Source organism: Puma concolor, chromosome A2 (assembly GCF_028749965.1).
Source record: "Puma concolor isolate L17-30 chromosome A2, mPumCon1.1.hap2, whole genome shotgun sequence".
Taxonomy (NCBI): domain Eukaryota; kingdom Metazoa; phylum Chordata; class Mammalia; order Carnivora; family Felidae; genus Puma; species Puma concolor.
In genome coordinates, this window is record NC_141668.1 from 150,828,188 (window position 1) to 150,855,601 (window position 27,414).

Below are 27,414 nucleotides of genomic sequence, written 5' to 3' on the forward strand. Positions count from 1 at the left end.
GATGGAGCTCACCTCATTCATGCTGGGGTTTTCTCGCTTGAGGTTGCCAGCAGCCGAGATCACTGTCTTCACAGCTCTCATCCCAAAGTCATAGTGATCCTGTCACCACCACACAGGAGGAAGGGTGGGTGGGCATTGTCCCTTTGGGGGCTTCTGCCTGGAACACTCTGTCTCCCACCTGGTACCTGGCCCTCACCCAGCTGGACGCTACAATGTCACTTCCCCCGACAGCTATCTGTGGTTGCCCACATGCCCCAGCCTGAGCCAGGTGCCCTCGTTTGCACTCCTCTGGCACCTTCTATTTACCATCCCAGCAGCCCTCTCCCTTCACAAGTTTACTTATTCTGCATCCCCTGCTCAACTCTTGGCCCCTGAGGATGAGGACTCCGACCCAGGCAGAGTCCTGCAGTCCCAGCACTGCACCAGGGGCAGAGAGGAAAAAAATGTGAAAGGAGTTCCCATTAGTGCCACAATAGGGTTGGCCCTGAGGGCCTTTGAGCTTCCTTCTAACATTATCTCTTAAATCTCTCTGGACCCACCCTTTCAGCCACACGACAAGGACCCACCGGGAAGACCAAGGCTTTCCTCTTTGCTAACTTACTGGTTCTGTTTCTCTCCATTATATGGCAGGTATGTTGGAAATAGTTAAATTTATCTCTTTTTTTAATGCTTATTTTTGAGAGTATGAGAGAGCATGAGCAGGGGAGAAGCAGAGAGAGAGGAAGACACAGAATCTGAAGCAGGCTCAAGGCTCTGAACTGTCAGCACAGAGCCCGATTCGGGGCTCGAACCTATGAACTGCGAGATCATGACCTGAGCCGAAGTCGGACGCTTAACCGACTGAGCCACCCAGGTGCCCCTTAAATTTACCATTTTTGTCTATGAGGCCAGACCATGAGAGCTACATCTGGACCTGACCCACGGACCAGCGCACTTCCCAGAAGTCTCAGACTTGGAGCAGGATGAAGAGACTGGGCTACACTTTGAGTCACTGGCACTTGAGAAGGGTTGACTGCCTTTCCAGAACCACGTGGGTACAGTGAGTCTGACGGGAGGGCAGCATCTTTGGAAGTGGACGGTTACAAAGAAGGTGTGTAGGGGTTCTGGCTCCCGGGCTGCACTGTGGCGGGCAGCTGCTGCTTTTCCTGGGAACAGACTGCATCTCCTCCAGCACGTGGGTTTTGGGGGGCACCCCTGGCCAAAGGCCGCACGGCTTCCCCCTGGCCACAGTGACTGGTGTTCATGCATGAGCAGGTCACCCAGAAGGGGCCCATTAGGATGACACCAGGGACTTTTTCTACAACTCTTAAGAAAGAGAAACTAAGCGGGCAGCATGTAAGCCCAGAGCTTGGCTCATCTCTGCCACTGCAAAGGGGGAGCCTGCCTGAGAAGGGAGCCAAACAGGAAAGCTTACCCACCAGTGCTGGTGTCCGCACTGGTGTCCGCTGCAGCTGTCCCAGAAGCTGGGCTCAGCATGCCGAATGGATGGCCCACGGTGCGGGGTTTGGGGGGAAGCGGGGCTCCCGTAAGACCCAGTGTACTTGTTCCTCAGCCTTGGGTTGTGTGGCCCTTGGTTTCCTAATGTTTGGCCCTCCCTTGCATCTGAACTAGCCCTCAGCTGAGAAGTGGGGATGTAATTCCCATCCTATGGGGCTCACCGGGAGCAGATGGCAGCTCTCACACCCTGGAACCTGGTCAGGGCAGGGCCTCCTCACCTGGGAGCTGAGCTGCTCGGAAGACAGCTTGAAGGTGGTTGTGATCTTCTTGGCCAGCACACTGGCCTCGTTGAAGCCAAAGGAGTAGAGGGAGATCTCCGCGATCATGGCATAATCCGGGACCATCATGGCCACAGGCCGGAAGAGAGCCTGGGGCATGGAGTGCACACGTGAACGGAGAAGCAGGCCTCCCCTCCCAGACCACAACTCACTCTCTGGACTGCCTGGTTCTCAGAAGGCAGCCTCACTACCCTCCTGCCTCACCGATGCTTGGATTCCCCTCTGCATCTTGCCTGCCATAGCTGAGGTGTATCCTCCCCTGTGACTGGACCACTCTACTCATTAGAAATCGGTCCTTCGTATTGACCTGAACCTGCCTCCTGACTTCTCCCAAACCTGAGGACGAGCCCGGGGTCTCCTCTCCATGGCTGGGGGGTGGGTCTCAGGACACTGGGCAGGAGGGTTGCCACGGGGGTCATCATCCCTGATGGCACCTCTGAGGCCACAGCTGCAGGGCTTTCCAGTACCCTGAGAAGTCACTAGGTCTGCCCTATGCCCAAACTCACCTTCAGGTTATCAGGAAGCTCAGTGCGACCAGCATATCCTGGGTTCATGGTGATAAACACAGCACAGGATGGAACGAGTGGGATCTCGACACCTTCAAACATGAAGCGTTCCACCTACGTGGGGGGAGGGGAGGGGTTGACTCACCTGCCTCCTCTCTGGATGGGCCCCTTGTTCCCTGTGGATGCCCTGTCCCAGCTATAGCTGCTCAGCCCAGGAGAGAGGATTGGCTCCTCAGGATCTGACCTAAGACCTCTGGTCCCGGTAGCTACCAGCGGCCTCCCAGGTCCCGGCTCCCTGAGGTCTTCACATATCTCCTGCTACCCACACCCTACCCCCAGTTCCTGACACTGGTTCTCCTAGACTTGGGCAAGCTCAGCTCTGACTAGGACCCAGCACCCTACTGGGGTGGGGTTGGGCACCTGCCAGCCTCCCAGTTCTTGTCTCCAGGAGGAGAACTCTGGCCACTCTGAATGAGGCTAGAGAAGGGACAAATGGCTGGGGCTTTCCATAAGGGTCAGGATGTCCATAAGGGACCCCTTCCTCCACCACAGCCGGCCTGAAAGTTACACCTGGAGTGGGGTGAGGGCGTGGGCTCTCTGACTGGCCACAAAAGCCCCTCAGGGACAGTTCCACAAGGGGGAGTGGGACTGCCCAGTCCCCTGTGAGATGAGACAGGCTGGGCTCAGGGCAGGCCTAAGTGCCTGGCTTTTGATGCCGCCGGTATGAGGAGCCACGTGGCAGCGTGGGCATGCTGGGGATAGTTGAAGTGATGCGGTGGTAACTTGAGGGAGGCATGGGGTGGTGGTGGAACCCCGGATGCTCACACGCTGTTGTTGAGCCTTCTGGATGGTGGTGATCTGCTGGGCTACCACAGATAGCACCTCAATATCAATGCGATTGAACTCATCAAAGCAGGCCCAGGCCCCAGCACTGAATGAGGTAAGAACAATGGGGGGATATGAGCTCAGAGCTCACTTGACATCTCCAAAGCCCCCTGTGACTCTGCTGAGAGGAAGCTTACAATGATCATCTCTGCCAGCTTGGACATATTCCCAACACCCACCACCTCAGCCCAGTGCCCATTAGGGACAGAGTCTTTGACTGCTATTATTCCATCCTGTCCCCTCCTCCACCCTGTGATGCTCCTGGGAGTCTCAGGCAGTGTCCCTGGGAGAGGTCAGCCTTCCTGCCCTGTCCTGGACCAACCTCATGACCAGCCTCACCTGGCCAGGCCCTTGAAGAACTTGCCCATGGCCATGAAGTCAAGCTGGTCAGAGCAGTTGAACACCACTGTCTGGATGGCCAAGGCCTTGCCCAGGTCTTTAGTGGTCTCAGTTTTCCCTGTGCCAGCTGGGCCAGCTGGGGCACCCCCAAACTTGAGGTGCAGGGCCCCGGTCAGAGTCAGGTAGCACCTGCAGGAGTGAGAGGAGGTAGGCATGGGCCATGCTCCTTCCTCAGGATTCCCAGAGACATAGGGAGAGAGAGCCTTCCTGTGCTGGGCCTCGTGGATAGTGGCTCTTGCTTCTCCCTCCTGTCAGGGCCCCATGTGTGCCCAGCCTTGGCTGCTGGGGTCAGGACTGGGGCCCTCGGCCACCTGCCCAGTGCTTCCCCCACTTGGCCCCATGACCCTGCAGAGCTTTGCTCAGGGACCTGCTGGGATGGCTGACCTCTGACCACACTTCACTTTCCTTCTTCAAAACCCAACTTGAAAATTCAACTGCTGCTAAGTACAAGTGGCCAGAGGAAATGACTGATCATTTTAGAAGAGAATTGTTCACTGTACAAAAGGAACAGGATCTTGTTTCTCTCAAAATCAATTTTTCTGGTACGTTGAAAGAAGGCTTTCACTGATGAAATTAGTAAAGCTCATCCGTTAGATGCTTACTGAGTGCCACATGTGTGGCTAAAAGCTTTAGACCTTGGCTGGCGAAATTCTCATAACCACCCTGAGGAAGCTGCAGAGGAAACTGGGGCATGTAGGGTTGAGTCACCTGTTCAAGGTCCCTCAGCCTATGATGGGCAGAACTGGTTTTGAACCTGAAACCCCTGCTCCTAACCTTCCACTGTTTTGATGACTGATAGTACCTTGTGGTCCCCAAACTCTTAGGCCAGCCAGAGCTGGAGGGAGGCTCCCAGGGTAGAAGGGTACATGGGGAGGGGGATGCTCACCTATCGGTCAGGGGCGTGATCACAAGCCTCCCGCTGTTGCCTAGGTACTCATAGCCATAGATGAACTCGGCATTCACAGCCCGGATGTACAGGTTGTTATTCATCCAGTAGTACCTGGCATTTCAGGGAGATGGGTTCCCGGGTCATGGGGACCATGGGCCACTGGGTATGTGGCCAAGGCAAGGTGGGGAATGAGGGCATCAAGGCCCCCTGCCCAGCTTGTGCCAGGGCCTAATGTAGACTGCCTCTCCACCCTGCCCTGGCCCTGGATACGGCCGGGCCCAGGGGCCCCTGCATCCTCACCTCAGCTGTGAGATCCACTCAAAGTCGTTCACACTGACTATATTCTCCTGGATCAGCTTGCTCACCACATCCTTGGCATGGACCTCAATGACAATTAGTGCTGATAGCACAGCTCGTTGCATGCGGGACAGCTTCCCCCGCACCAGGGCCACCAGGTCACTGAGCTGCAGGAGCGTGGGGAAACTGTCAGATATTGGCATGATCACACTGCAGGTAGGTTTCCCCTCCCTTGCACAGATGGTGGGCTTCTGCCAGGAATAATCTCTATTCTGGGGGCCTCTTATGGTCTAGGATGGGAAGGGGCACAGAACTAGGCAGGGAGAGGGCAGGCAGGACATTGGCCACCTGGGAAGTCTGGCAGGAGAGCAGATAAAAGCAGAGGCACATGCATGGCATCTGCCTCCCTGCAGCATACAGTGTCATGTGAGCCTCTGAGGGCCAGCTGGTGGAGCCTGGCAAGGGGCTTGAGGAAGGGGTGTGGTGAGGAGCCAGTGTACAGACTAAGGAGAGCCCTCGGCACAGTGCAAGAAGGCCCCAGGTGTGTGACTCTCTCACTGACCATCAGGAGAGGGGCACTTGCTTGGGCTCAGAACTCTCCTCAGACCTCCAGTCTCTCCCACCAGTGGCTGGTTCTGAGACACTCATCTCTGGAGGTGTCTGGCCTATTGCTCTTTAGATCTCACTCCAGGCCCCTTACAGGATCAATATAGGAAAATGTCCTCGAGGGACTGGGTTCTCCCAGGGTAAGGGGTGCACGGGGGGGGGGGGGGGGGGAGCAGATAGTGATCTCCCACCTGCTGAGCAAGCCGGGGGAACAGCTTGTTACTGAGATTACCGGCCTCCAGGGCCTCTGCCACCTCCATGGTCCAGTAGGTCTGGGATCCAGCGATGGTCACCTGGCCAGGCCAGTTTAGAACCCATTGGGTCCTGGGCATCTAGAAAGATAACATAGGCAGGGCTGACCCAGGCGGCTGTCAGCCCCAACCCTGCATCCTCTTGTTCGCTTCAACTTCATCTGTGCTTCTAGGCCCAAGTAGTTAATTCCGCCTCAGAAGCAGAGAAGCCATTAAGCTCTAGGCCTCCTGGCAGAGTCATTTGGGCAGAGTCATCATTTCCTCAGCAGAGGAGACCTTGCAGTTGAGGGGTGGGAGCCTAGGTTCAGGGAACACACAGTCCTGGGTTCAGATCCTGACTGTCACTGTCAAATCACATGCCTTTGGGCAGAGAACGGCTCTGAACTGACTCTATACGATAAGGCTTAACACCTAGGCGAGCTGCCGACCATGGACTGAGGGAGATAATATGGGGGAGGGCCCCAGCCAGGCCAGGCTCACAGTGAGTGCCTGAAACACAACCACAATGGTTGGTTATTATCAGGGGCATGTCTCATTTTGGGAGCGTTTTCAGACTCCTCCTCCAGTAGCCTCAAGGACTGCCTGCCCCCAGAGAGCCCCTGGCTCCTGCTCCTGCGAGCAGCAGTGGTCAAGGCAGAGCTTGAGGATGAGGCCGGCCGGCAGGCAGGCAGCCCCGTGATGGAGCAGGGGGGCACAGAGGCTGTGGCGGCATGGGAGGCACGGCTCACTGTGGGGTAGGCCTTGATGGCCCTCTCGATGATGTCCCGCACGCTGGCCTTCATGCTGCGCTCCACCTCCCGCAGCCAGTCCTCCACGTTGCTGGATGGGTAGATGGAGAAGAACAGCTTTACCTCTTCACCCTCTGCTGAGTACATGTGTGTGATCTCCAGGTCCTCCTGGAACAGCAGCTGTGGGCAGGGGCGGGGCAAGAGAGGCCTTACCCACTGTGTGCCGGGTGGGCTGGCCCTGCCCCCTCCACCCACTCCCTCAACTGCATGTGTGCGGGATGGGCCTGCCTTGTCCCCAGCTGCGGCCCAGCCCACTTGGGGAAGGAGGCGGAGCCTGTGCTGTGTGTCCCCCTTTCGCACAGGCTTGTGTGACCTCCCTTGGAGACACAGATGAGATGAGGTGATTCAGGAGCCTCGGCTTCCTGGGTCTCTTGGCCCAGCCAGCACCTCAGTGTACTAGAGGGACAGAACTCCCCTGAGCTGGGGGTTCTACAGCTGCCCTTCCTCCCACAGGCCCCAGCTGTCTCCAAAGGCCAGGAATCGCATTCGTCACCTCGTTTCCTGCTAAAAGGATTTGGGGCCAGAGAAGAGCTGTCCTCCTTGGGAAGGTGCCCCAGAACTCCAAGGCCTGAGCCCCAGGCCCCGTTACCCACCCGGGCAATGTTCTCAAAACACTTGCGCAGATGGGGCTGCACGGCTGTGGGGTCCTTCGTCTGGGACAAAATCTCAAGTAATTCATCATCTGACAGGAAGTAGAATCTGCCAGGGGAACAGGGTGAGGGAGCGGGTTAGGCAGCCTCTGTGCCCCAGCCTCGTGGGCAGATACTGCCTGAGTGGACACGGGCCAGGTGGTGCCCACCTGGGGAAGGCGCCCCGCTTGGTCTCCAAGTACTCGCTGAGGCCCTTCTGCACCATATCCAGCAGCTTGTTGCAGTCCCGCAGACTGTCCAGCAGCCTCTGGTCAGAGCACACGTTGATCACCTGCATGGCCCGGGCCAGAGAGAAAGTAGAAGCGAGCATGGTCAGAGGGCAGCTGGGTGGCTCAGTCGGTTAAGCGTTCTACTTCGGCTCAGGTCATGGTCTCGTGGTTTGTGAGTTAGAGCCCCATGTCCGGCGCTGTGCTGACAGCTCAGAGCCTGGAGCCTGCTTTGGATTCTGTGTCTCCTCTCTGCCCTCCCTGGCTCACACTCTGTCTCTATCTCTCAAAAATGAATAAATGTTTAAAAATTAAAAAAAAAAGTTAGCATGGTCAAACTGGGACACAGCAAGGTGGGCTCAGAGGGCATGCATGCTGGCCAGAGACCACCAATAGGAACTGGAAAGGAAAGAGGGCAGGAAAATGGCCCTGAGCCAGGGCCCACATTCATCACCCCTGTCAATCCACAGAAAAAAAGTCTATAGTCAAAAACATTAGGGTTAAACAAAGCCAAGGAGTTTGATTTGTTGCAGGACTTGTCAGAGACTTTAAAATGCTAATGTAGACTGCAAATCTGCAAGAAGAAAAACAACTGTTGTGTTTCTGAGGAGTATGTCTTGAGACTGTGGAGTCCAATCAGGGAGACACAGGACTTAGGACTTGTCCTTCAGTCTTACTTGTTCAGGGAGAGAAGAGACCAGGAGGCTCCCAACAATGTGACCAGGGCCCTCAGTGGTCCCAGCTGCCCCCTCCTATCCCCATGTGAGCTCGCCTCCCGGTTCTCGTAGGCATTCTTCATGATCTTCCTCCAGATCCGCTCCATTGTCTGGTAGCGCTTGCTCTCCACAGGCAACTGCCGATTGATGTCCTCAGAGTTGAAGATGGGCTCCAAGTAGAGCCAGGACCGTTGACAGTTCAGCCACTCCTCCAGCACCTCCTGGACAGGGCATGGACTGTCAGGGCCTGGGGTCTCAGTTGGGTCCTGTCCTCCATGACCTAGAGATTTCACCCCACCAGAGTGCTCAGCAGACCACTGGACACCAGAGCCAGCATCCACAGGTGTATCTCTAGATGACACTGCCAGTCATGGGACCTCAGGGAACAAAGGTTGCACAGAGGCCCTCCCCTCCAGATAAAGTCAAAGTGCCCCACAGGACACGCAAGCCTCCAACAGGGGGGCTTTCTCTCTTCCCTACGAGAGAAACACACTCACACCAGTAAACCCTGAAGTAACAGAGGGAAGAGTCCAACACATGGAATGTCAGACCAGTCTCCTTTCCCAGAAGGACTTTTGGATTTATGACCCCAGGATTCTCTGAGGTGTCTTGAGACCTGAGCATGAGATCCATAAAATACTCTCTGAAACATGAGTCCAAGAGTAAGACAACTTCAAAACAAGCCACTTTCTACTTCTACCTCAAAATCCTTCTTTAAGGACTTATCTCTTTTCCTATCAGTGCAAATTCCTCCATTCATTCATTCATTCCTTTCCTCAAGAGATGTGTGTGTGTCAGCCATTCTGTGCTGGGCCTGTGCCACACCCATGTGAGAAACAGAGGGAGACAGGATATGGTCCCTGCACTAGAGGTGTCCACGGTCCATGAAACAGCTAGTTCTGCCTCTGAATCACCAAGGGCCCAGCAAGTGTGATGGGCTCTGTAAGAGCTACCAGGGGCCATATAACAGGTGGTTGTGGGGGAGTCAGTGAGGGCTGCCGGATGCTGAGCCTTGGAGGGGACGGCAGGAAGGGATGAAACTTCAGGTGGAGGGGACAGTGTGACCCAGGGAGACCCAGGGACAATGCCGACGAACTTAGGCATCTCTGAGTGATCCAAGGAGCACACGGATAAGACCTCCTCACTTGGCTCCTGGCCTTCACTGGAGGTTTCTGAACAGCTCCCAGGAAGGTCCCAGGGAAGGGACTGTAAGAATCATACCAGTAGGCCTAGCCCCAGGACAGTCCTCCAAGGCTCTGCAGACAGCTCTTGCCTTGGCCTTGAGAGCCCCGGAGAGGGGCAGTCCCCAGTGCCCCCTCCCTCTGAGCCAGCTCCAAATGAAATGGAAATGGGAGGCTCAGGGCAGAGAAGAGAGGGCACTGAGGAGCCTCAGGGCCTTGTGGCATCCAGCCCAGAAAGTTTTGAGACTGAAGGTGCTAGCCCCAAGACCAGATGCCTCCCGAGCCTCTCCCCAGCCATAGTAGCAGACCAAACACTAGCCCTACCCTCACATCCTGAATTGCCTTCTCTGGCAGCCGAACCTCAGAGATGGACAGCCTCATACTAGCTGTTCTTCTCTGAATGAGAGAAGCCTGTCAGAGCTCTAGGAGCAGGGCAAACCTGGGCAAGGCACTCTGCCGCTTCGAGTCCCACCCAGACACCATAAAGGGCTGCCTCTGTGAGGGCTGGGAGGGGTGAGTGAGGACAGGGAGAGCCCACCTGGGTCAGCTTCAACTTGTTCTCCCAGGAGTTGATGCGCTGCTCGAAGGGCTTCTTGTAGGGTGAGAAGGACATGCTCTGGGTCATGACAATGTGGTCATCAAGCAGCTGTGAGGCCTCGTCTGGGCTCTTGAGGATGTAGGTCTCTGTCTCCTTGTAGGGCAGCACATTGAACAGGATGGTCGACCACTCCTTCTCCATCTTGTCCAGTGCCTGGGGTGGGGGGCGAGTCAAAGCTGGGTCCCAGGAAGGAGCTGGCCCACATGCCGCATGACCAGCACTGGGCAGGGAAGAGCAGGCTCTGTCCAGCTTTGATCGTGGCCCTCTGGTAAATATTCTCTGCTTGTCTGGTTAACAAATCCCCCGTGGGCCCTAGTCTGAATTTAAGGCCAGCTGGTATGCACACACGTGCTGCATGTATTGGGAGGAAACTAAGAAGTTCTGGTCCCAGTTCTAGCCCTTACTGGCTATGTCACCCTGGACAGGTGCTGAACCTTTCTGAGCCTTAATTTACCCATCTGTTATCAGCTCTTTCCTGGGCCAAGAAGTATTTGAGAGGAGTAAATGAGTAATAACAACGCACCAAGCACTTTATGTACATGATTGCTCACCAAATAGAATGCACCTCAACCCCTGAGCCTAGTGAATGACCCCAGGGATGGGGCCCAGTACTGCCAAACTCCTGTGCCTTCAGGCAGGGCCTGCTGGTGGCCACCCACCTGCTCAATGGCGTATTCCTTGCCAGCCACCTCTGCCACCTTGCTGATGCTCTCGATGTGGTCCTGCAGGTTCATCTCGAGGCAGCGGGCGAAGGTCAGGTTGGCCTTGGGCCTGACATTAATGTTGATCTCATTGGACAGCACCTCCCAGTGCCGGTTTCGCATGCCAGGGTTGCGTAGCCCCTGGATCAGTGGGATGTATGGCTTGAACTCCTCGATGCGGGCCCTGATGTCTAAGGCCACTTCCTGGCAGGCTGCCAGGCAGAACAGGCAGGTGTGACAAACAGCCAGCACAGGCAGGGAAAGAGGGGACAGGCCGGCTTGGCTGCCTACCTGGGATGTCCTTGAACTGCTTCACGCACTTGTGCATGGTCTTAAAGGACTCAATGACATTCTTCTCCAGCTGCTCAGAGTCGATGGCTGACAGGGGGTCATTCATCCAGCTCTCAGACCAGCGCAGCCAGTCAGAGGCTGTGGTCCAGAGATCCAGGAAGGGCTGGAACTCCTTCACCATCCTGGAGAGCTTGTCGTACTACAGGGGCAGACAAACCAAGGCTGTCTTGGGGTGCTTCCCGGTCTCTGTCCAAACTTGGGCCAGGTCCCCTCCCCCTCCTTACTCCTAGCTGCTGTCCCTGATCCTGTCCCCATGAGCCCTGGCCTGGCCTCCCTTCTTCCTGATGCGCACAGGTTCTGGGCTCTGAGTGGCTCAGCAAAACCTCCTGCCTGGTTCCAACTGTCCCCTTGCCCTGAGGGCCAGGGCTGAGCTATTCCCTCTCTGCAACCTGCTCAGCCCCACCCCCCAAATGTCAGGGCCCTGCCACCCAGGGCCCAGCTGGGTTCAGATATGGCCACAGACGCTGTAGGCTCTTCCTTGAGCCCTGGGGGCTGCTGGCTGGAGTGCCACAGGAGTCCTACATTGGTGATGGGCAAGCCGAAGATGCGCTCGCGGTTGTTGTACAGCATCGCTAGCTGCTGGCAATCCTTCAGCTGCTTTTTGACCCGCCGCACCTCGTTGGCAATCTCGTGTGCTCGTGCAATCTCCACATGTGTGGTGAAGCCAGCTACCACCAGCTGTGGGCCGAGGAGCTGGGGTCAGAGGCCTCTGGGGCCCCAACCATGTGCATGCGTCCCCCCCAACACACACACAGAGGTCCGAAGTTCCTAGGCGTCAACACTTCCCAGTTCTGGGGGCACTTTCTTCTCCTGGAGTGAACAGCTTCCTGGCCCATCACAGGCAGGCTAACCGCCCCAGTGTAACACAGCAAGGTCAGAGGGAGACCCAGAACCCTAAACACTGTGCCCATTGCCGCCCGGGGCTCAGAGGACACAACAGAAGAGCTGGGGCTCTTTGCAACCTTGAATTTTCTGGACCTTGCTGCCTAAGCACCCATCCAGCCTTTCAGTTCATTCTTTCAGCCGTTCTTTCATCCACCCACCAGTTCATCCACCAAACATTGCCATAGCCCCTCCTGCATACATAAAGCCAGGCCTGGGCCCGGAGCACATGTGCGGTGGGGAGCGAGTCCTAGAAGACCCCTCAGCTGGCCCCACCTGCAGCCCTTCCAGCTTCTCCTGGAAGTTGTTCTGATCCATGATCTGGATTTTGCGGAACTTCTCCTCATCTTCTATATGCTGCTGCTGCACCACCTCTATCTGCCCAAGGATCTTAGAAGGCCAGTTGCTGGCAGCCCATCTGGATGGTGCAGGGATGGAGATGGGGGGAAGGTCACAGCTGAAATCATAGGGTGATCAGGCCAGATAGGGACACCCAGGGTTGAGGGGAGAATGGAGGAATCCAGGCGGCCGCTGGAGCCAGCCAGGGCCAGGCAGCCAGGAAGTAGAAGTGAGCTGGAGGCAGCCATTGCCACCATCAGGGTTGGGGGCAGGCCTGCCTGGCAGGGGAGGCAGTCCCTGCCCTGTGACTGTGGTCTGGAAGCTATGCTCAGCATCCAGGGAGATGCAGGTCCAAGGTGCCCAGTGCAGTGATGGGGCAAGAGGGAGAATGGGGCTGGAAATGAGAGAGGCGATGCTGAGTTTCCTTCTTACATTCTAGGGTCTGGAGGGGCCTTACCTCCCATGAGACAAAGCAACAGTCTTTAGTCTCTATTTCCTTGGTGACCAACCAGGGCCACCAGGCTAACTTCCTTCATATCAGACCAATTCCCTTTGCCTGGCTGATGTGGGGGCCCTGTAGGATTCGAGGATTCTGCCTAAATCTGGCCTAGCAATGCTGACCTTGCGGGAAGCCCACCCTGGGCACCAGGATGCCCTGGAGGGTTGATGCTTGGGGTTCTTGGCAGTGCCAACCTTTCCCAGAGATAGTGCCAACCTTTCCCAGGCCCTGACATTCTGAAGGCACCCTCAGTCTGTGAGGCAGGGCAGACAAGGGGTTTCTGGGAGCAAAACTCCAACCTAAAGCCATCTCCCACAAGGCTCTTGAGTTGGGTGGAGACAAGCACTCCTCCCCAGGGACTGACCACCGGTCTGACTTTGCCTTCACTCAATGCTCCCAAGGATCCCAAAGGGTCCCTACCACAAACAAGGGGATCCTAGGCCCATGTGAACATGTGTGTGTCAGGCTGACAATGGTATAGAGAATGGAGACAGGGTGAGGGGGCAGCAGGGTCCCTAGGCCAAGAGGCTCAAATGATTTCCTTCTGCCCCGTTGGCCACCTGGCCCTGGCCCTGGCCCATGTGGAGCCATGGTCTTGACAACTTGGCAGGCATTTCTGGTATAACCACACAGCCTGTGGCCTCAGGGATATTTGAGAGCCATGCGTCTCGGCACCTCTTTCCCTACCCTCTGGGATGGGAGCCAAGCTCCCACTCACTTGTCATTGAAGTCTTCTGTGCTGAGGTTGTAAAGGAATTCATCCATGACCTGGTAGTCGTCCATGACCTTCACAATCCGCTCCTGCATGGACAGGTGGTAATGAGAACTGCGTGTGTGGGACCCCAAAGTGGTCAAGTGCTAAAGAAAGGCTGCTCTCTTCCAGAGAGGCGAGGCCTGGAGTTGGGGAGCCCCAACCCAGCCCCCAACCCATACCTTCTGTCTGGCCTCCCAGACAGCATGGCTCTGAATGTCCACCATGCATCCAGCCTCATAACCCTCCAAACCTCCATCTTCTGGGTCTACCTCACCTCTGGCCTCCCGGCTCCTGATCTCCGAGCCCCCAGACACCAGCCTCTGGTCCCTCCTACACCCGCCTCACCTCTAGCCCCACCAGCTTCTCAGGGATGCCCTTCATCCACTCGCGAAGCTCAGCTAGCTCCTCGATGCTGTTGGGCTTCTCATAGATCTTGCGGCTGATGCTGCGAAACTCCTCACAGACCTGGCGGTGAGAGGAGTGGCTAGGGAGGCCATGCACCCTCCCTGGCCATTCCTGGGGTCTGCTCCTCCTTCCTGGACCCCCGTGTCTCCCAACAGGTAACTGCCACCACCCCGCCATACCCTGCAGCTGACTCGCTGGGGAGCCAAGGTCCCCCCCGCAGCCTCCTGTGTCCAGTGAACACATGCATGGGACTCCTGAGGCCTGCACTTGCATGCCCTCAGTTCCCTGAAATGGCCCGTCTTTGGGAGGGGTTCCCAGGTCTTTCCAGGTCTATGGAGAGAGCTAACAGTACTCATTCCTGAGACCTTCCATATGGGATGCCTCCCCACAGACAGGGTCAAGGCAGGGTGACTTCCAGATCCTCCCATCAGCCTGGGCATCTGCAGACACCCTGGCCCTGCCTAGGGACACCTTGTTCCTGGGAGCTCACCCTGTATGCAAGAGTGCATGTGCTGTTGCAGTCACCAGGGCCAGGTGGCTGGGCACTTACATTGTCCACCTCCTTGTGCAGGTTCTTGGCCAGGATGTCCAACATGGAAGTGGCCAAGGCCTTGCGCTTCTTGGACAGGCTCTGCTTGACATTGTCAACGTTGACGTAGAAGGGCCCAATGGCGATACTGCTGGGCAGCGAGCTGTCCAGGATCTCTTTCTCCCGCAGATGGGTAAGCACCACTTCCCGTACCTCCTCGGCTGATGGGCACTGTGTCTGGTAGGCCCTGTGGACAGTGGGCACACACGAGGGGCAGAGGGTGGTAAGTGGGTGGCCCGGTGTCACACCGACACACAGACACCCTCAGATGCATGCACGTACTTGAGGAAGGTGGTAATGTCATTGTTATTCAGCTCCAGATATTTTTGGTATTCCCTGGCATAGGCCTGCAGTGGGATCATGGCCTTGCGCACAGCATTGGCGATGACGGCCCGCAGCTCCTCCACCAGTGGCTCGTGGAGCCCCACAGACTCCAGCAGGGGGTCGCCGCTGATAAAGATGTCCTCCATCACCAGCTGTGGAGCCAAAGGCAGGGGGTGAGCCATGGGGCAGGCAGGTGGGCAGAGGGATTGGAGATGAGACCCGAAGCCAGAATGGGCAGCAGTGCAGCCAATCACAGACAGCGTGGTGGGGGTCAGGGAAAGGGTTTGCTGTGGTGTCTCTGAGAGTGGGCTGTGGACTAATATAGGGCTGGAAGCCTCATGAGCCTGATCAAAGGGTAGCATCTTCCTCTACCTGGGCCTGACTCGGTCCAGTGCCCAGGAAAGGAGCAGACAGGGCCACCAGGTCACCAATGGCTTTGGCTAACCAGCAGGGGAGACAAGAGGGGGTTGAAGTTCCAGAAGCTCTTGGGCCCGGAGCAGTGGGATGTACATAGGTGTGGTGATGAGTAGGGACTTCTGACAAGGGGTCCTGCCTGTGGAGGTCAGTCTGCACCCACATCTTAGCTGAAGAGAGAGGCCAGGAGCTGGGTGGGATAAAGAGGGTGGAATCTGGGCGAGAACGGTTGTGACAGGGGTGGGTGAGTGAGCCCGGTTTGAACAGTAGGTTTGACACTTAGGCGCTTTGTGCCCTTATGCTAGACCTCTCCAAGTCTCACAAATGGAGATGCTAATGGTTCTCAGGGCAGCTTGTAGTGAGGAGTAAGTGAGCCATTCAAGAATTAAAGGGCTGAGCACACTGCCGGCCAGGTGGGAGGCCCGTACGAAAGCCGAACCACTGTAATACGGTTAGCCTGCAGCTCAGTAGCCGCTAGGAGCCAGGGCAGCAGGGGCCCTGGCCTCGAGCTACAGCTGTACCTTCTCCAGCTGGGGCACCGTGTGCGTGGCCAGGATGCCCTTGTCGAAGAGGTTGAGCAGAGATGTCTCGAACTGCTCCAGTGACGTGCTATAGTGCACCCCTGAGCTATCCAGCACCAGGTCCACAATGAATAGGGGATTCTTCCGGGGCCTGTGGGACAATGATTGGGCTGACGGTGGGCAGGGGCCTGAGGAGGTCTGCAAGCAGCAGACCCAGCCTTCTGCCCTTCCTGCCAGCATGATGGCTCTCAAGCTTCTCCATGCATGAGAAGTGCCTCCTCCCTCCTCCCAGAAACCTGTTACCAGAAAAACACTGGTAACTTAGTTACCAAAGCCTATTCCGTTTCTGCCACTTGCCCAGAGGTCCGCTGGCACCAGGGAGATGGAGGGCCCCCCATGCGGTCCTGAGGTCATCAGGGCAGGTCGGCCAGACTATGGGCCCTTGTGGCCCCTGTGCTCTCCCTGGGAGGCCACCATCTTTAACTTCAGATGCCCACCACACACCAGCAACCCTCAAGCCTAGATCCCAGCCAGGCTTCCCTGCTGCACTCTAGACCACCCTCCTGGACCTTTAATGGGCATCTCAAACATTCTGTGTCCCCTGACTCCTGCCAGCTCCCCTCAGGGCTCAGTGCTAGCTGCGGACCCCAGGAGTCAGCTCATCTCCTCCCCTCCCCTCCTCCCACTGCACATCCTCCTGCAGCCCGGCCTGTAGCACTGCCACCCATGCATGGCCCCAAATCTGCTGCCCTCAGATCCCAGCCCCCTCTGTCATCTCCCTCGTCTAGACAATGGTAGGAGACTTGGTCTCATTTGTCTTCTGCCTCACTTGTCCCCACAAATCCAGAGCATCGTTTAATCAGATTATAACTCCCCTCTGGTGGCCGCTAACCACACTTAGAATAAATCTAGCCCCGGACCATGACCCCAGGAGGCTCTGTGATCTGGCCTGCCACTGCAACTTCTCCCACACCATCCTAACCGGCCCTCCCTGCTCCAGCCATAGCTCTAGCCTTTCCTTCCTCGACCGCCCCGAGTTCTTCCTCCCCCTCCGAGCCTCTGGTCCCTCTACCGGAGCCCCTCCTTAGCATCTCTGCAGCCAGTTTCCTCACAGTCTCAGGTCTTCATTCAGATGACCCTGAACCCCTGGCAAATTCCCCTGCCCCACCCAGGGTCTGTCACACCCCCTGCCAAGATTGGCCATGACCAGCTACTGATTCATTTGTTTGCAGTCTGTCCCCCGTGAGAGTAGGAGTCATACGTCTCTTATTCCCCTAGAACCCCACCTGGTTCATGGCAAGTACTCAAAGAGTAACTGCCGACTGAGAAAATGAAGGTCACCAGAGACATGCAAGCTGGAGCTGGTGGGACATTCCCTGGCCACCAGGGCAGGGGCCAGGCTCTCCTTGCCGTCTGAGACCTGGCAGTGCTGGGCACCCTCATCTTGGCTGCCCTCCTCCCCCCACCCTGCACCAGCCTAGCCCCTGGGGCCTAGCAAGGAGTGGCGGTGGGGTCACCAGGCACCTCCCCCAACCTGTAGGGGCTGTTGATGAAGTCCTCGCCCCAGACCATGTCGTCAGCGCAGTCGAGCACGCTGCAGCAAGCGTCGCTGATGAACTGCGAGAAGCTGGCCAGTGAGTCCTGCACCAGGAAACGCAGCGTGTCCTGCAGCATGTACTTGATCAGCTCCATCAGCTTGCGCAACTTCGACATGAGGTACACCTCCCAGTTGGTTTCGTAGAGGTTATACCAGCCCTTGCTCATGTCACGCAAGCTGCTACGCATGGCCACCTTGAGCGTGCTGATCCAGCTGTCCTTTAGGAACATCTGCACCTGGAGTGGCCATGGGTGGCATCAGGCGGCCGCCCCAGGAACGTGCTGCCCACAGCTACGTGCACCACTGTGCTGGGGCGGTCCCAGGACCCAGATGACCACAGAAGGATTTCCCCCCACCCCTACCAACCACCACCCTCCTGTGACCCTGGGGACCAGGGATGCTCTGGGGGAAGGGGAAAGGGGACAGCAGAAACAGGACTTTTCCTCCAGCTAAGAAAGAGACAGAGACTGAGACACAGGAAATGAGCAGAGAAAGAGAGACACAGAATGAAACAGAGAAGGGGAGCTTTTCTCTGGACCATCTGGTGATGATCCCCCACAAGCCTGTACCCTTCTTCCCTCACACCCCAGTTCTTAGGGGGTATGTGGGGTTCCTGCTCTCCTTTCCAACACAAGGGGTCTGCTTCAGAGGCCACCAGGGTTGGCTGGAAAGTGACTACCTTGGGCTTCCTTTCTTCTCTGGGATGAGCCATCTTCCTGGGAGCACCACCCCCATCCTCCCACAAGGTCTAGGTTTTAAAGAGAACAAGAGCCCACAGCCTCACCACTAGCCAGTCAGCTCCAAGGCTCTGGCCTGTGTGCAGCCCTCTATGCCCTTGATGACCACGCACCTGAGAGAAGGTCTGTGACTGAATCTGCTCAAACTCTTCCAGGCGGCTGTACTTGGAGAGGTTTGAGTGGAACAGGGACATGGCAGTCACCTTGTTGCACTCAGCCCGCACCTTGCTGAGGGCCGTGATAACCTCCGGCCGTGTAAGCAGGGACACAAAGGTAAAATCCTCTTTCTGCTCCCGGAAGGGGTACTTGGGAACACTCACCAGCCCTGCAGGGATGGCGGTAGAGGGCCAGTGTCAGATTGGCCTGGGACAACATCAGGGGTGTTGATGGAGAGATGCAACTCCCGTCTCCTCCCAAAGAGACACCCACGTCCCCAGAACCCCTCTTTTCCCAAGACCTTCCAGAATGGCCCTACAGCTTCGCAATAAGCTGCCCACTCTGGGCGAGTAAATGAATCCTCTCCAGGCCCCTCTGGGTCACTGACCCCTTTGAAGTGCAGGAGAGTCACAGACCATCTCCCCCTTCACTCCCACCCACGCTGCAACATAACCCAGCACCAAGTGAAGGAGATGTGGGCACCAGGACCCTTGAAGTGCCCACCACCCATGCACTGCCCCAGCTTCCTGGGGATTTCACAGGAATGAAATTCACGGGCATCAGGGAACTCAAAGAAAGGAAGACTTGGGGGAACTAGTGTCCTACTCTGAGACTCAGTCTGCCACAAGTCAAATGGGGCTGTAGCAATGCCACCTGCTCCTGCTACTGGAGGAAGGGCGGGCGGCATGTTCCTCAGTCAGACCATCAGAGCCCTTTCATCCATTTCTCAACAGTTGCTGGCCTAGTACACATTTGCCTGGCTCCTTCAGCCCTGCTCACACTACTGGTTTTTAAAGGAGTCTTCATTGACCCCCACCCCGACCCTAGCCCTCCAGGCAGCTGGAGAAGAAGCACAGTGGGTGCTGTGAAGGGAGGGCAGGAGGGCTGTGGCCAGGGGGGTGGCCATGGGGTCTTTGTCCAACGCCCCTCACCTTGCCTGGGCACCTTCTCCTCCTCCTTCTTAGGCAGGGTCACGTAGGAGAACATGTCAGGCTTGGAGGAGACAATCTGGTCAAAGTTGATTTTGTTCATGCTGCGCTCATAGTCCAGGTTCACTTCTCTGGAGAGATTGCTGAGGTGCTCCAGAACGCTGCCAATGGAGAGGGGGGACAGGGACGTCAGGGGGCTCCATATACCCTGTCACCCCCACGCTGTGGACTGGCTGGGGCCCACTCTCCTCTAGCGTTAACCTGTGGGCATGAGTTTGGGTCTTCCCTTCCGGATTCATGAGCACACCTCCCACCTGGCCCCCGGCCACTAACCTCCATCACCCTTGTCCCCTCCCTCTTTCATGCCACCCCCTCTTCCCCATCACATCAGTTCAAGTCTGCCTGTTTTGCTTCTCACTTCTCAATGTCATCCCGACAAGGCACCCTCCCTGCCTGGTCCCCTCACTTTCACCCCTGCCCATTCCAATCCACTCCCCACAAAACTCAAGTATAAGCACCTCCTTCTCTTGCTAAAAATCCATCCTGGGTCCCTGGGTCCCTGGGTCCCTGGGTCCCTGGGTCCCTACATCCTAGGATAAAGCCAAACCTCTTCCTGAGCTCCAAGAGGCGCTCCAGCCCCTCCTTGTTCTCCTCTCTGGTCACCCCACCCCAGCCACAGGCAGCGCTGAGCTCTCACCTCATAGCCTTTGCATACATTGTTTCCTCTGGTGGCCACACCCTGGTTGACCCACTCCTGCTTCTGCCTGACCAGCCCAGGCTCCCCCCTTAGGGTTTCTATCTAAGACGAGCCTTGCCCCCTCTGGATGAGGGCAGCCTCATTTGTGCCCCCAACGTGCCTCCCCAGTCCTAATGCTCCTGACCCCCTAAGGGCATTTCTTTCATTCATTCACTGTTGTTCCCTCAGTCAGCATCCTGTTCTCCCCTTACTTTTTCCAGGACTCAACTCAAATGTTACCACCGCAGCGAGGCCTTCTCTGACCATCTAATGTAAAGGAGCCCCTCCATGATATCTCTGTTCCCTTGTCTTTCCTGGTCTCCACAGTACCTATCAAAACCCTGAATCACCTCATTTTCTTATTGTGTGTCTTCCTGGCAAGACTGAGAGCCCAGGAGGGCAGGCCTTTCATGGGGTGCGTTCACTGCTGCGCCCCTGTGCCTGACACAAGAGAGACACTTGCCACACACATGGCTGCCTGCCTGACATCCACTTCCTCCTAATTGGACCTGACTGCTGCTCTAGAACTCTCTCCTCTCTCACTTGACTTCAAGGAAGATGACAAGTCTGCGTTAGCTCTGGGTTATCTCACCTGTCTAAGCTGGTCATGGTGGAGCTCAACCTGCTAATTGGCTTAGGAGTGGGAATGTGACTCAGTTATAATCAACCACTGACGCCGAGTTGTAAAATCAAGCCCCCTTGTCCCATCTTCCTCAAGACAAATTCTGGGGTATTGTTCATGCTCCAGAGTTCCCTGTGAGATCAGAGGCAGTACTTCTCCTAAAATCACATCTCTGCCCAGCTGCTTCCTCCATTACATCCTGTGGCCTTCACTCCCTTAGAGATGTCTCCTGAGAGGACTTCATCAAGAAATCAATTGTATAAGAATCCCTCAAACCGGCTCTGCTTCAAGGGAATCCAATCTATGGTAGGACTCAGTGGACTCTGGACTTTGTGCTTCTGAAACTGCTGCTGCCATCCCGCCTGGGGATGAAGCCAGCACACCCTGGAGACAGCCCCGGCACACTAAGCTGGCACATCCTGCACCCAGTTCCTAGTTACAGGCAAAACAGTGGATTCTCCTACTGTCTAGGCCAATCTGAGCCCAGCATATTTGTTATGAAAGCCAAACACACTGCCAATGATACAAACTCAAGAAATGGAATTCTGGACCACCAAGGTAATGGTGGCTACGTCAATTCCAATTCCCCATCATGCTCTAAAAAAAAAAAAAAAAAAAAAGGAAAGAAGGGGGAAAAAAGAAAAGGACAAATAACGCTCCCTAAACCCTCACCTTTAGCATAAGCAGAATAAAGAAAATGCCCAAACTTCACATTATCTTTAGAAGAATAATCATCTGTTCCCAGTGAGCTACTACTCACCCTACCACTGCCAGCCTGCCTGGAAAACGAAGGCTGTCTGAAAAAAACTGTGCAGAAGAGGGGAGCAGTGGGAGCCCTAACCTTGGTCTAAGATCCTACCAGCAAGACAGAAAGTCCACCCCAACTGCAAGAACACTGACCAAGTTCTGGAGAATCAGAGCGCTTAGGACAAGGAAGGGGCCTCTGTGCTTGCATTCAAGGTAACATTTTTCTTTTAAAGTTTCTTTACTTATTTTGAGGCGGGGAGAGGGGCAGAGACAAGCAGTCTCTGCGCTGTCAGCGCACAACCCGAATGACAGCGCACAACCTGACATGGGGCTCGGTCCCACGAATCCTGAGGTCGTGACCTGAGCCAAAATCGAGAGTCAGACGCTTAACCAACTAAACCACCCAGGTGCCCCCAAGATAACATTCTTTGAAAGGCATCATGACATAAAGGGGAAGGTAAAAGACAAGAAGAGGAGTACTTTGGAGATTGAAGGGTGATAGAAAAGGAAGCAAAAGTAAAAAATTAGAGTCTTGCAAGATAAGAGAGAACAAACAACTTGGAGGACAAGCCCTCTCTCCAACACACACACACACACACACACACACACACACACACACACACACCGACTTAAAAAAACAAACAAACTGGGGCATCTGGGTGACTCAGTCAGTTAAACGTTTTAACTTCGGCTCAGGTCACCATCTCACAGTTCGTGGGTTCCAGCCCCACATCAGGCTCTGCACTGTGCAGAGCCTGCTTGAGATTCTCTCTCTCTCTCTCTCTTTCTCTCTCTCTCTCTCCCTCTCTCTCTGCCCCTCCTCCACTTGTTCTCTCTCTCTCTCTCTCTCTCAAAATAAAATAAACTTAAAAAAAATTTTTAATAGTTTGCTATCCTAACAGAAGAGGGCGCCCTGGAACTAGGAATCTTGTAAATCACCCCAAATCCCTGAACTGAATAGGTGAAAGTAACCACATTTACATAAAGCTACTGAAAGAGAGAGCACTTTACCTGATGAAAATTCTCACCTATCCCTCAAAGAAAAAACAAAGACAGGGGCGCCTGGGTGGCGCAGTCGGTTAAGTGTCCGACTTCAGCCAGGTCACGATCTCGGGGTCCGTGAGTTCGAGCCCCGCGTCGGGCTCTGGGCTGATGGCTCAGAGCCTGGAGCCTGTTTCCGATTCTGTGTCTCCCTCTCTCTCTGCCCCTCCCCCATTCATGCTCTGTCTCTCTCTGGCCCAAAAATAAATAAACGTTGAAAAAAAAAAATTTAAAAAAAAAAAGAAAAAACAAAGACAAAGCAAAGGAAAACTAACATAACACTTCAAACTGAACCAAATATCTTCACACAAGTATGAAAAATACCTTGAATCCGAAACTCACAACTAAAACACAGAAATGGGCAAACAGCAAGAAGATGGAGGAAACAAAATTATCTCTGGAAGGAAGGCAAAATTATGAGGTGCCTACGGAAGAATAAAGTCAAAAAATTTAATAAAGTAAAAAAAAAATAATAAAATACATTGAAGAAAGGAATATAACCAAGAAAATTAAAATAAGGCAAAAAAAAAAAAAAGAACTAGAAGGGACAGAAAGTGGTTAAATTAGAAATAGGTAAAAAAGCAAAGCAAGATAGATAGATAGAGATATATAATGGAATCTGATAAAGAAAAACTGGATAAAGGAACACAACTAATATTTAAAACTATAATCCAAGAGAAATTTCCAGAAATAAAGAATATCTCAATCTATGTATTTAAAAGGCCCATTTTGTACTAAGGAAAATTGACCCAGAATGATCAACTCTGAGATGTAAACTAGTAAAATGCTTAGACTTTAAAGATTGTTGAAAAAACAAACAAAAAACAAAAACAAACAAACAAACAAACAAAAAACACCAAGGCCTCCAAGCCAAAAAATCAAACAACTTTCAAGGGAAAGGGAGCGGGACTGGCACTGGGTCTCTCAAAATCAACATTCAAAGCAAGGCAACAAAAGAGCAGTATTTAAAAACAAAACCCAAAAACTGAAGCAATAAAAGTGTGAACCAAGAACTTTATTCCAATCAAGTTGTTTGTCAAGTTTTAAACATGCAAGAACTCTAGGAACACTATACCCTTGAACCCTTTATGAGGAATCTACTAGAAAAGTAGCTTCATCCAACCAAGAGACTGGTGAGGTTCAAGACATACTACCCCAAAATATGGTACCAAAATATGGTATCTTGGCATCTTGAATGTTTTAAGCTGGAGCAGTTTGAGAAACGGCCTTCCCTGGAAGCAGGTCATAAGACCCTCATGTAAGAAGTGCCCTCCTTATACCCAGAGCACAGGACATCCTTAGCTCCAAGATGGAGTGATGCCAAGTGGAATCCCAGTGAAGAGGCCTTGCTAAGTTTTCCTCAGTTTACTACGCTTAGCTCATATCTTTTTGTCTTGCCACTATCCCCACAACTTTCCACTTTTCATCAAACCTAGTGTAGGTTTAACCTCCTCAGGTCTTCATTTCTTTAAGAAGGCTCCCATGTTAAGGGAAACATGCAAATTTGCAAGCTCTTCTTTTGCTAACCTGTCTTGTATTACAGAGTCCCAGCCAAGAACCTAGAAGGATATAAAAGAGAGGATTGACCCCCCCACCCCCCCTTACCCTCCGCTACTGGATGATGAGAGAAATTTCAGAAGAAAAGGTTGATACACTTAATCCACTTAATTGTAGATTTAAGACTAAAACAGAGATAAGAGCTGCTGGCTGTCTCAGTCCATAGAGCAAGCTGTGAGCTTGAGCCCCACATTGGGCAAAGAGCCTACAATCAATCGATCAATCAATCAATTTTATTTTTAAAAATAAAAACAAAACAAAGATAAGTATGAGAGTGGAAGAATATCATATTAAATAATAAGGAGAAAAAAGCAACTAAAAATGGGAGGAGAAAGGAATGAGGAAAGTAGATTAAAGTCAAGATTGTTACAAAGGAACATGAAGGGAGTCGAAGGATACCATTGAAACCTGACAAAACAGATATTAACTAGTTAAATAAGAACGCAGGGGATTCGAGACACTATAAAAGGTTTAATACAAAAGAAACCACTAAAATAAGGCACAAATATTCCCAAATACCAAAAGAAATTTAAAAAGTGAAAGAACAAAGAAAATACATCATGCAAAGAAGGAAATACAGAACTGAGATCAAACATACCAGCTCTATAAATAAATGTGAACGTGCCTAACTCACTTTTTACAAGAAAAAGATTTTTAATCTCACTCACAAAGTAAGATCTGACTATATGCCAATAACAAGAGACCTATGTAAAACAACTAACTCAGAAAGGCTAAAAACAGAGAGCTGGGAAAAAATGTATCAGAAAAATGGAAATAACAAAAAAGTCAGGTTACAATTCTGATATCAAACAAAGTAAAATTCTGATCAAAATGCATTTTACCTGATCAAGGACACTTTTTTTTTAAGTTTATTTATTTATTTTGAGAGAGAGCGAGAGCACGTGTGCAAGCAGGAGAGGGGCAGGGAGAGAATCTCAAGCAGGCTCTGCACTGCCAGCACGGAGCCTGATGACACGGAGCTAGAACTCACAAACTGTGAGATCATGACTTGAGCCAAAACCAAGAATCAGATGCTCAACTGACTGAGCCACCCAGGCACAGTCCTCAAGGACATTTTTTAATGCTAAAAGACACAATTAATAATGATAGTGTAACACACTACTCTCTGTGGGCAAAAATAAGTAAAGATACAGAAGACATAAATAACATAATCAATAAGATAGATTTTCTGGCATATATGTATATATATAAACTCTTATACCCTAACTAGAGGGATACACCTCTTCTCACATGCAAATGGAACATTCAGCAAAAAACTGACTATATATTAGGTCACAGAGAAAACACCAGCAAGTTCTGTAGAGTAGAAATATTATAAATAACACTCCCTGATCTCAATGCAATTAAAGTAAAAATTATTAACAAATTTTAACAAGTCCTTTCCACATGGAAAATTGTGAAACCTCTTAAACAATTTTAAACAATTCTTTTTTTTTTTAATGTTTATTTATTTTTGAGAGAGAGACAGAGAGAAAGAGGGAGTGGGGCAGGAGCAGGGGCAGAGAGGGACAGAGGATCTGAAGTGGACTCTGTGCTGACAGCAGAGAGCCAGGCTTGAACCCACAAACTGCAAGATCATGACCCGAGCCAAAGTCAGACGCCTAACTGACTGAGCCACCCAGGTGCCCCTAGACAATTCTGTAATGAAATGGGAAATACAAACTAAATTTTTGGTATTAAAAAAATGAAATACTACATATCAGAATCTGTGGACTATTTTTTAAGCATTTATCAGAAGAAAGTCCATTAGACACATTTATAAACACATTTATAAGCAAGAATGTAAATAAGTGAATTAAATTTCTAGTGCATGTGCACACACACACACACACATTATAAACATAACAAAATACAAAATACAAGCCAAAGCAAGGGACAAGAAAGGAAATAATAAAAGTAGAAATTAATGAGGTAGATGTAGAAAACAGTCAAGTTAATAAATCAAATTCCTATTTTTAAAAAATTAACACACCAAACAAATCACTAAGTAACTCAATAAAGCAAAGAAAGGGAGAGAGCATAACTCTACACAATCAGAAGTGACAGCATGTTAACTAACTAGAATTTAAATAAAATTTGAAAAGAAAAAAAAAAGGAGGTGATAAGGGGAAGTCAACATTGGAACAAAAAAATTGTTAAATCATAAGAGACCACTTTGCAAAATTCTATGCAAATGCATTTTAAAACCTAGAAAACATGGATAATTTTTTTAGAGAAAGAAAGTATGCCAAAACTGACCCCCAAATTGGGAATATAAGCTTAAATAGACCAATTCCTACTAGAGAACTATCCCACCAAAAACATTATGTCCAAATGATTGCAGGAGGGAATAACCAGATAGCCTCAATACACCAAAAATTGCTCCAGAGTATGGAAAATGAAGGAAAACATCAATATTCTTCTTATAAAGCAAGCCCCAAATCCCCTGCTTTCTAATTTAACTTGTTAATATCTGTTTTGTCAAGTTTTAATGGTATCCTTCAACTCCCTTCATGTTCCTTTATAACAATCTTGACTTCAATCTACTTTCCTCATTCCTTTATCCTCCCATTTTTAGTTGCTTCAAACCTGATAGAGACAGTATGAAAAAAATTTTAGGCCAACATCCCTTCCATCAATGCAAAAGTTCTAGAAAGCATGCTAACCAATAGAACCCAACAATACCATATTTTAAAAAAATGATACGCCATGGCCAGATGGGATTTATTAAAGGAATACAAGATTGTTTCAATATTAGGAAATCAATTAATATAATATACAATGTTAATAGATCTAAGGAGAAAAACTATATGATTATCTCCATAAGAACTTTATTATTATTATTATATTATTATTATTATTATTATTACATATATATTTTTTTTTTGAGAGAGAGAGAGAGAGAGACAGAGCATGAACAGGGGAGGGGAAGAGAGAGACACAGAATCTGAAGCAGGCTCCAGGCTCCAAGCTGTTAGCACAGAGTCCGATGCAGGGCTTGAACCCGTGAACAATGAGATTATAACCTGAGCCGAAGTCAGACACTTAACCAACTGAGCCACCCAGGCATCCCTCTCCATAGGTACTTTTAAAGGCTGTGATAAACACTTAAGAAAATAGAAGTTTCAATGGATACATTAAATAAAGTCCCAAAGCTAGCATTTTCTTTTTTTCTTTTTTTTTAATGTTTATTTTTTGAGAGAGAGAGAGAATGAGAGCAGGGCAGGGACAGAGACAGAGAGAGACCAAGATAGAGAGAGACAGAGGATCCAAAGCAGGCTCTGCACTGAGAACAGAAAGCCCAGTGCAAGTCTTGAACTCACAAACTGAGAGGTCATGACCTGAGCCAAAGTCAGAGGCTTAACCGACTGAGCCACCCAGGCACCCCTAAAGTTAGAATTTTCTTAAGGCGGAAACTTACTAGAGGTACCTCCACTAATATTAGGAACAGGTAGGGATGCCTACCATCTCCGCTACTATTCAATATTGTACTGGAAGTATTAGAAAATGCAATTAAACAAGAGAAAGTGATTAGAGGAATAAGAACTGGAGAAGAAAAAGTAAAACTCTGTTTACAGGTAATGTATACTTAGAAAGTCCTGGAGAGGGGTGCCTGGGACGCTCAGCCAGTTAAGTGCCCAACTCTTGATTTCAGTTCAGGTCATGATCTCGCAGTTTTGTGAGTTCAGGCCCTGAGTTCAAGCCCCATGTTGGGCTCTTCACTGACAGTGCAGAACTTGCTTGGGATTCTCTGTCTCCCTCTCTC

General features: G+C 52.1%; 1 protein-coding gene across 7 annotated transcripts in view; it reads right to left on the minus strand.

Annotated features, from left to right (window-relative positions):
• DNAH1 (dynein axonemal heavy chain 1) overlaps nt 1–27,414 on the minus strand; it is a 76,925-nt gene that overhangs the window by 31,576 nt on the left and 17,935 nt on the right. For all 7 annotated transcript variants that reach the window (XM_086698025.1, XM_086698022.1, XM_086698020.1 and 4 more), the window contains exons 9-33: nt 18,949–19,106; nt 17,974–18,185; nt 17,061–17,359; nt 15,527–15,677; nt 14,550–14,743; nt 14,229–14,454; nt 13,619–13,738; nt 13,238–13,320; nt 11,958–12,099; nt 11,322–11,477; nt 10,740–10,938; nt 10,407–10,660; nt 9,688–9,900; nt 8,025–8,189; nt 7,196–7,317; nt 6,990–7,095; nt 6,337–6,516; nt 5,549–5,689; nt 4,755–4,918; nt 4,452–4,565; nt 3,506–3,694; nt 3,107–3,212; nt 2,282–2,395; nt 1,716–1,865; nt 13–99 (exon numbers count right to left, since the gene is read on the minus strand). In XM_086698025.1, coding sequence (XP_086554151.1) covers nt 13–99; nt 1,716–1,865; nt 2,282–2,395; nt 3,107–3,212; nt 3,506–3,694; nt 4,452–4,565; nt 4,755–4,918; nt 5,549–5,689; nt 6,337–6,516; nt 6,990–7,095; nt 7,196–7,317; nt 8,025–8,189; nt 9,688–9,900; nt 10,407–10,660; nt 10,740–10,938; nt 11,322–11,477; nt 11,958–12,099; nt 13,238–13,320; nt 13,619–13,738; nt 14,229–14,454; nt 14,550–14,743; nt 15,527–15,677; nt 17,061–17,359; nt 17,974–18,185; nt 18,949–19,106 — 4,045 coding nt within the window. The remainder of the gene's footprint in view (nt 1–12; nt 100–1,715; nt 1,866–2,281; nt 2,396–3,106; nt 3,213–3,505; nt 3,695–4,451; nt 4,566–4,754; nt 4,919–5,548; nt 5,690–6,336; nt 6,517–6,989; nt 7,096–7,195; nt 7,318–8,024; nt 8,190–9,687; nt 9,901–10,406; nt 10,661–10,739; nt 10,939–11,321; nt 11,478–11,957; nt 12,100–13,237; nt 13,321–13,618; nt 13,739–14,228; nt 14,455–14,549; nt 14,744–15,526; nt 15,678–17,060; nt 17,360–17,973; nt 18,186–18,948; nt 19,107–27,414) is intronic.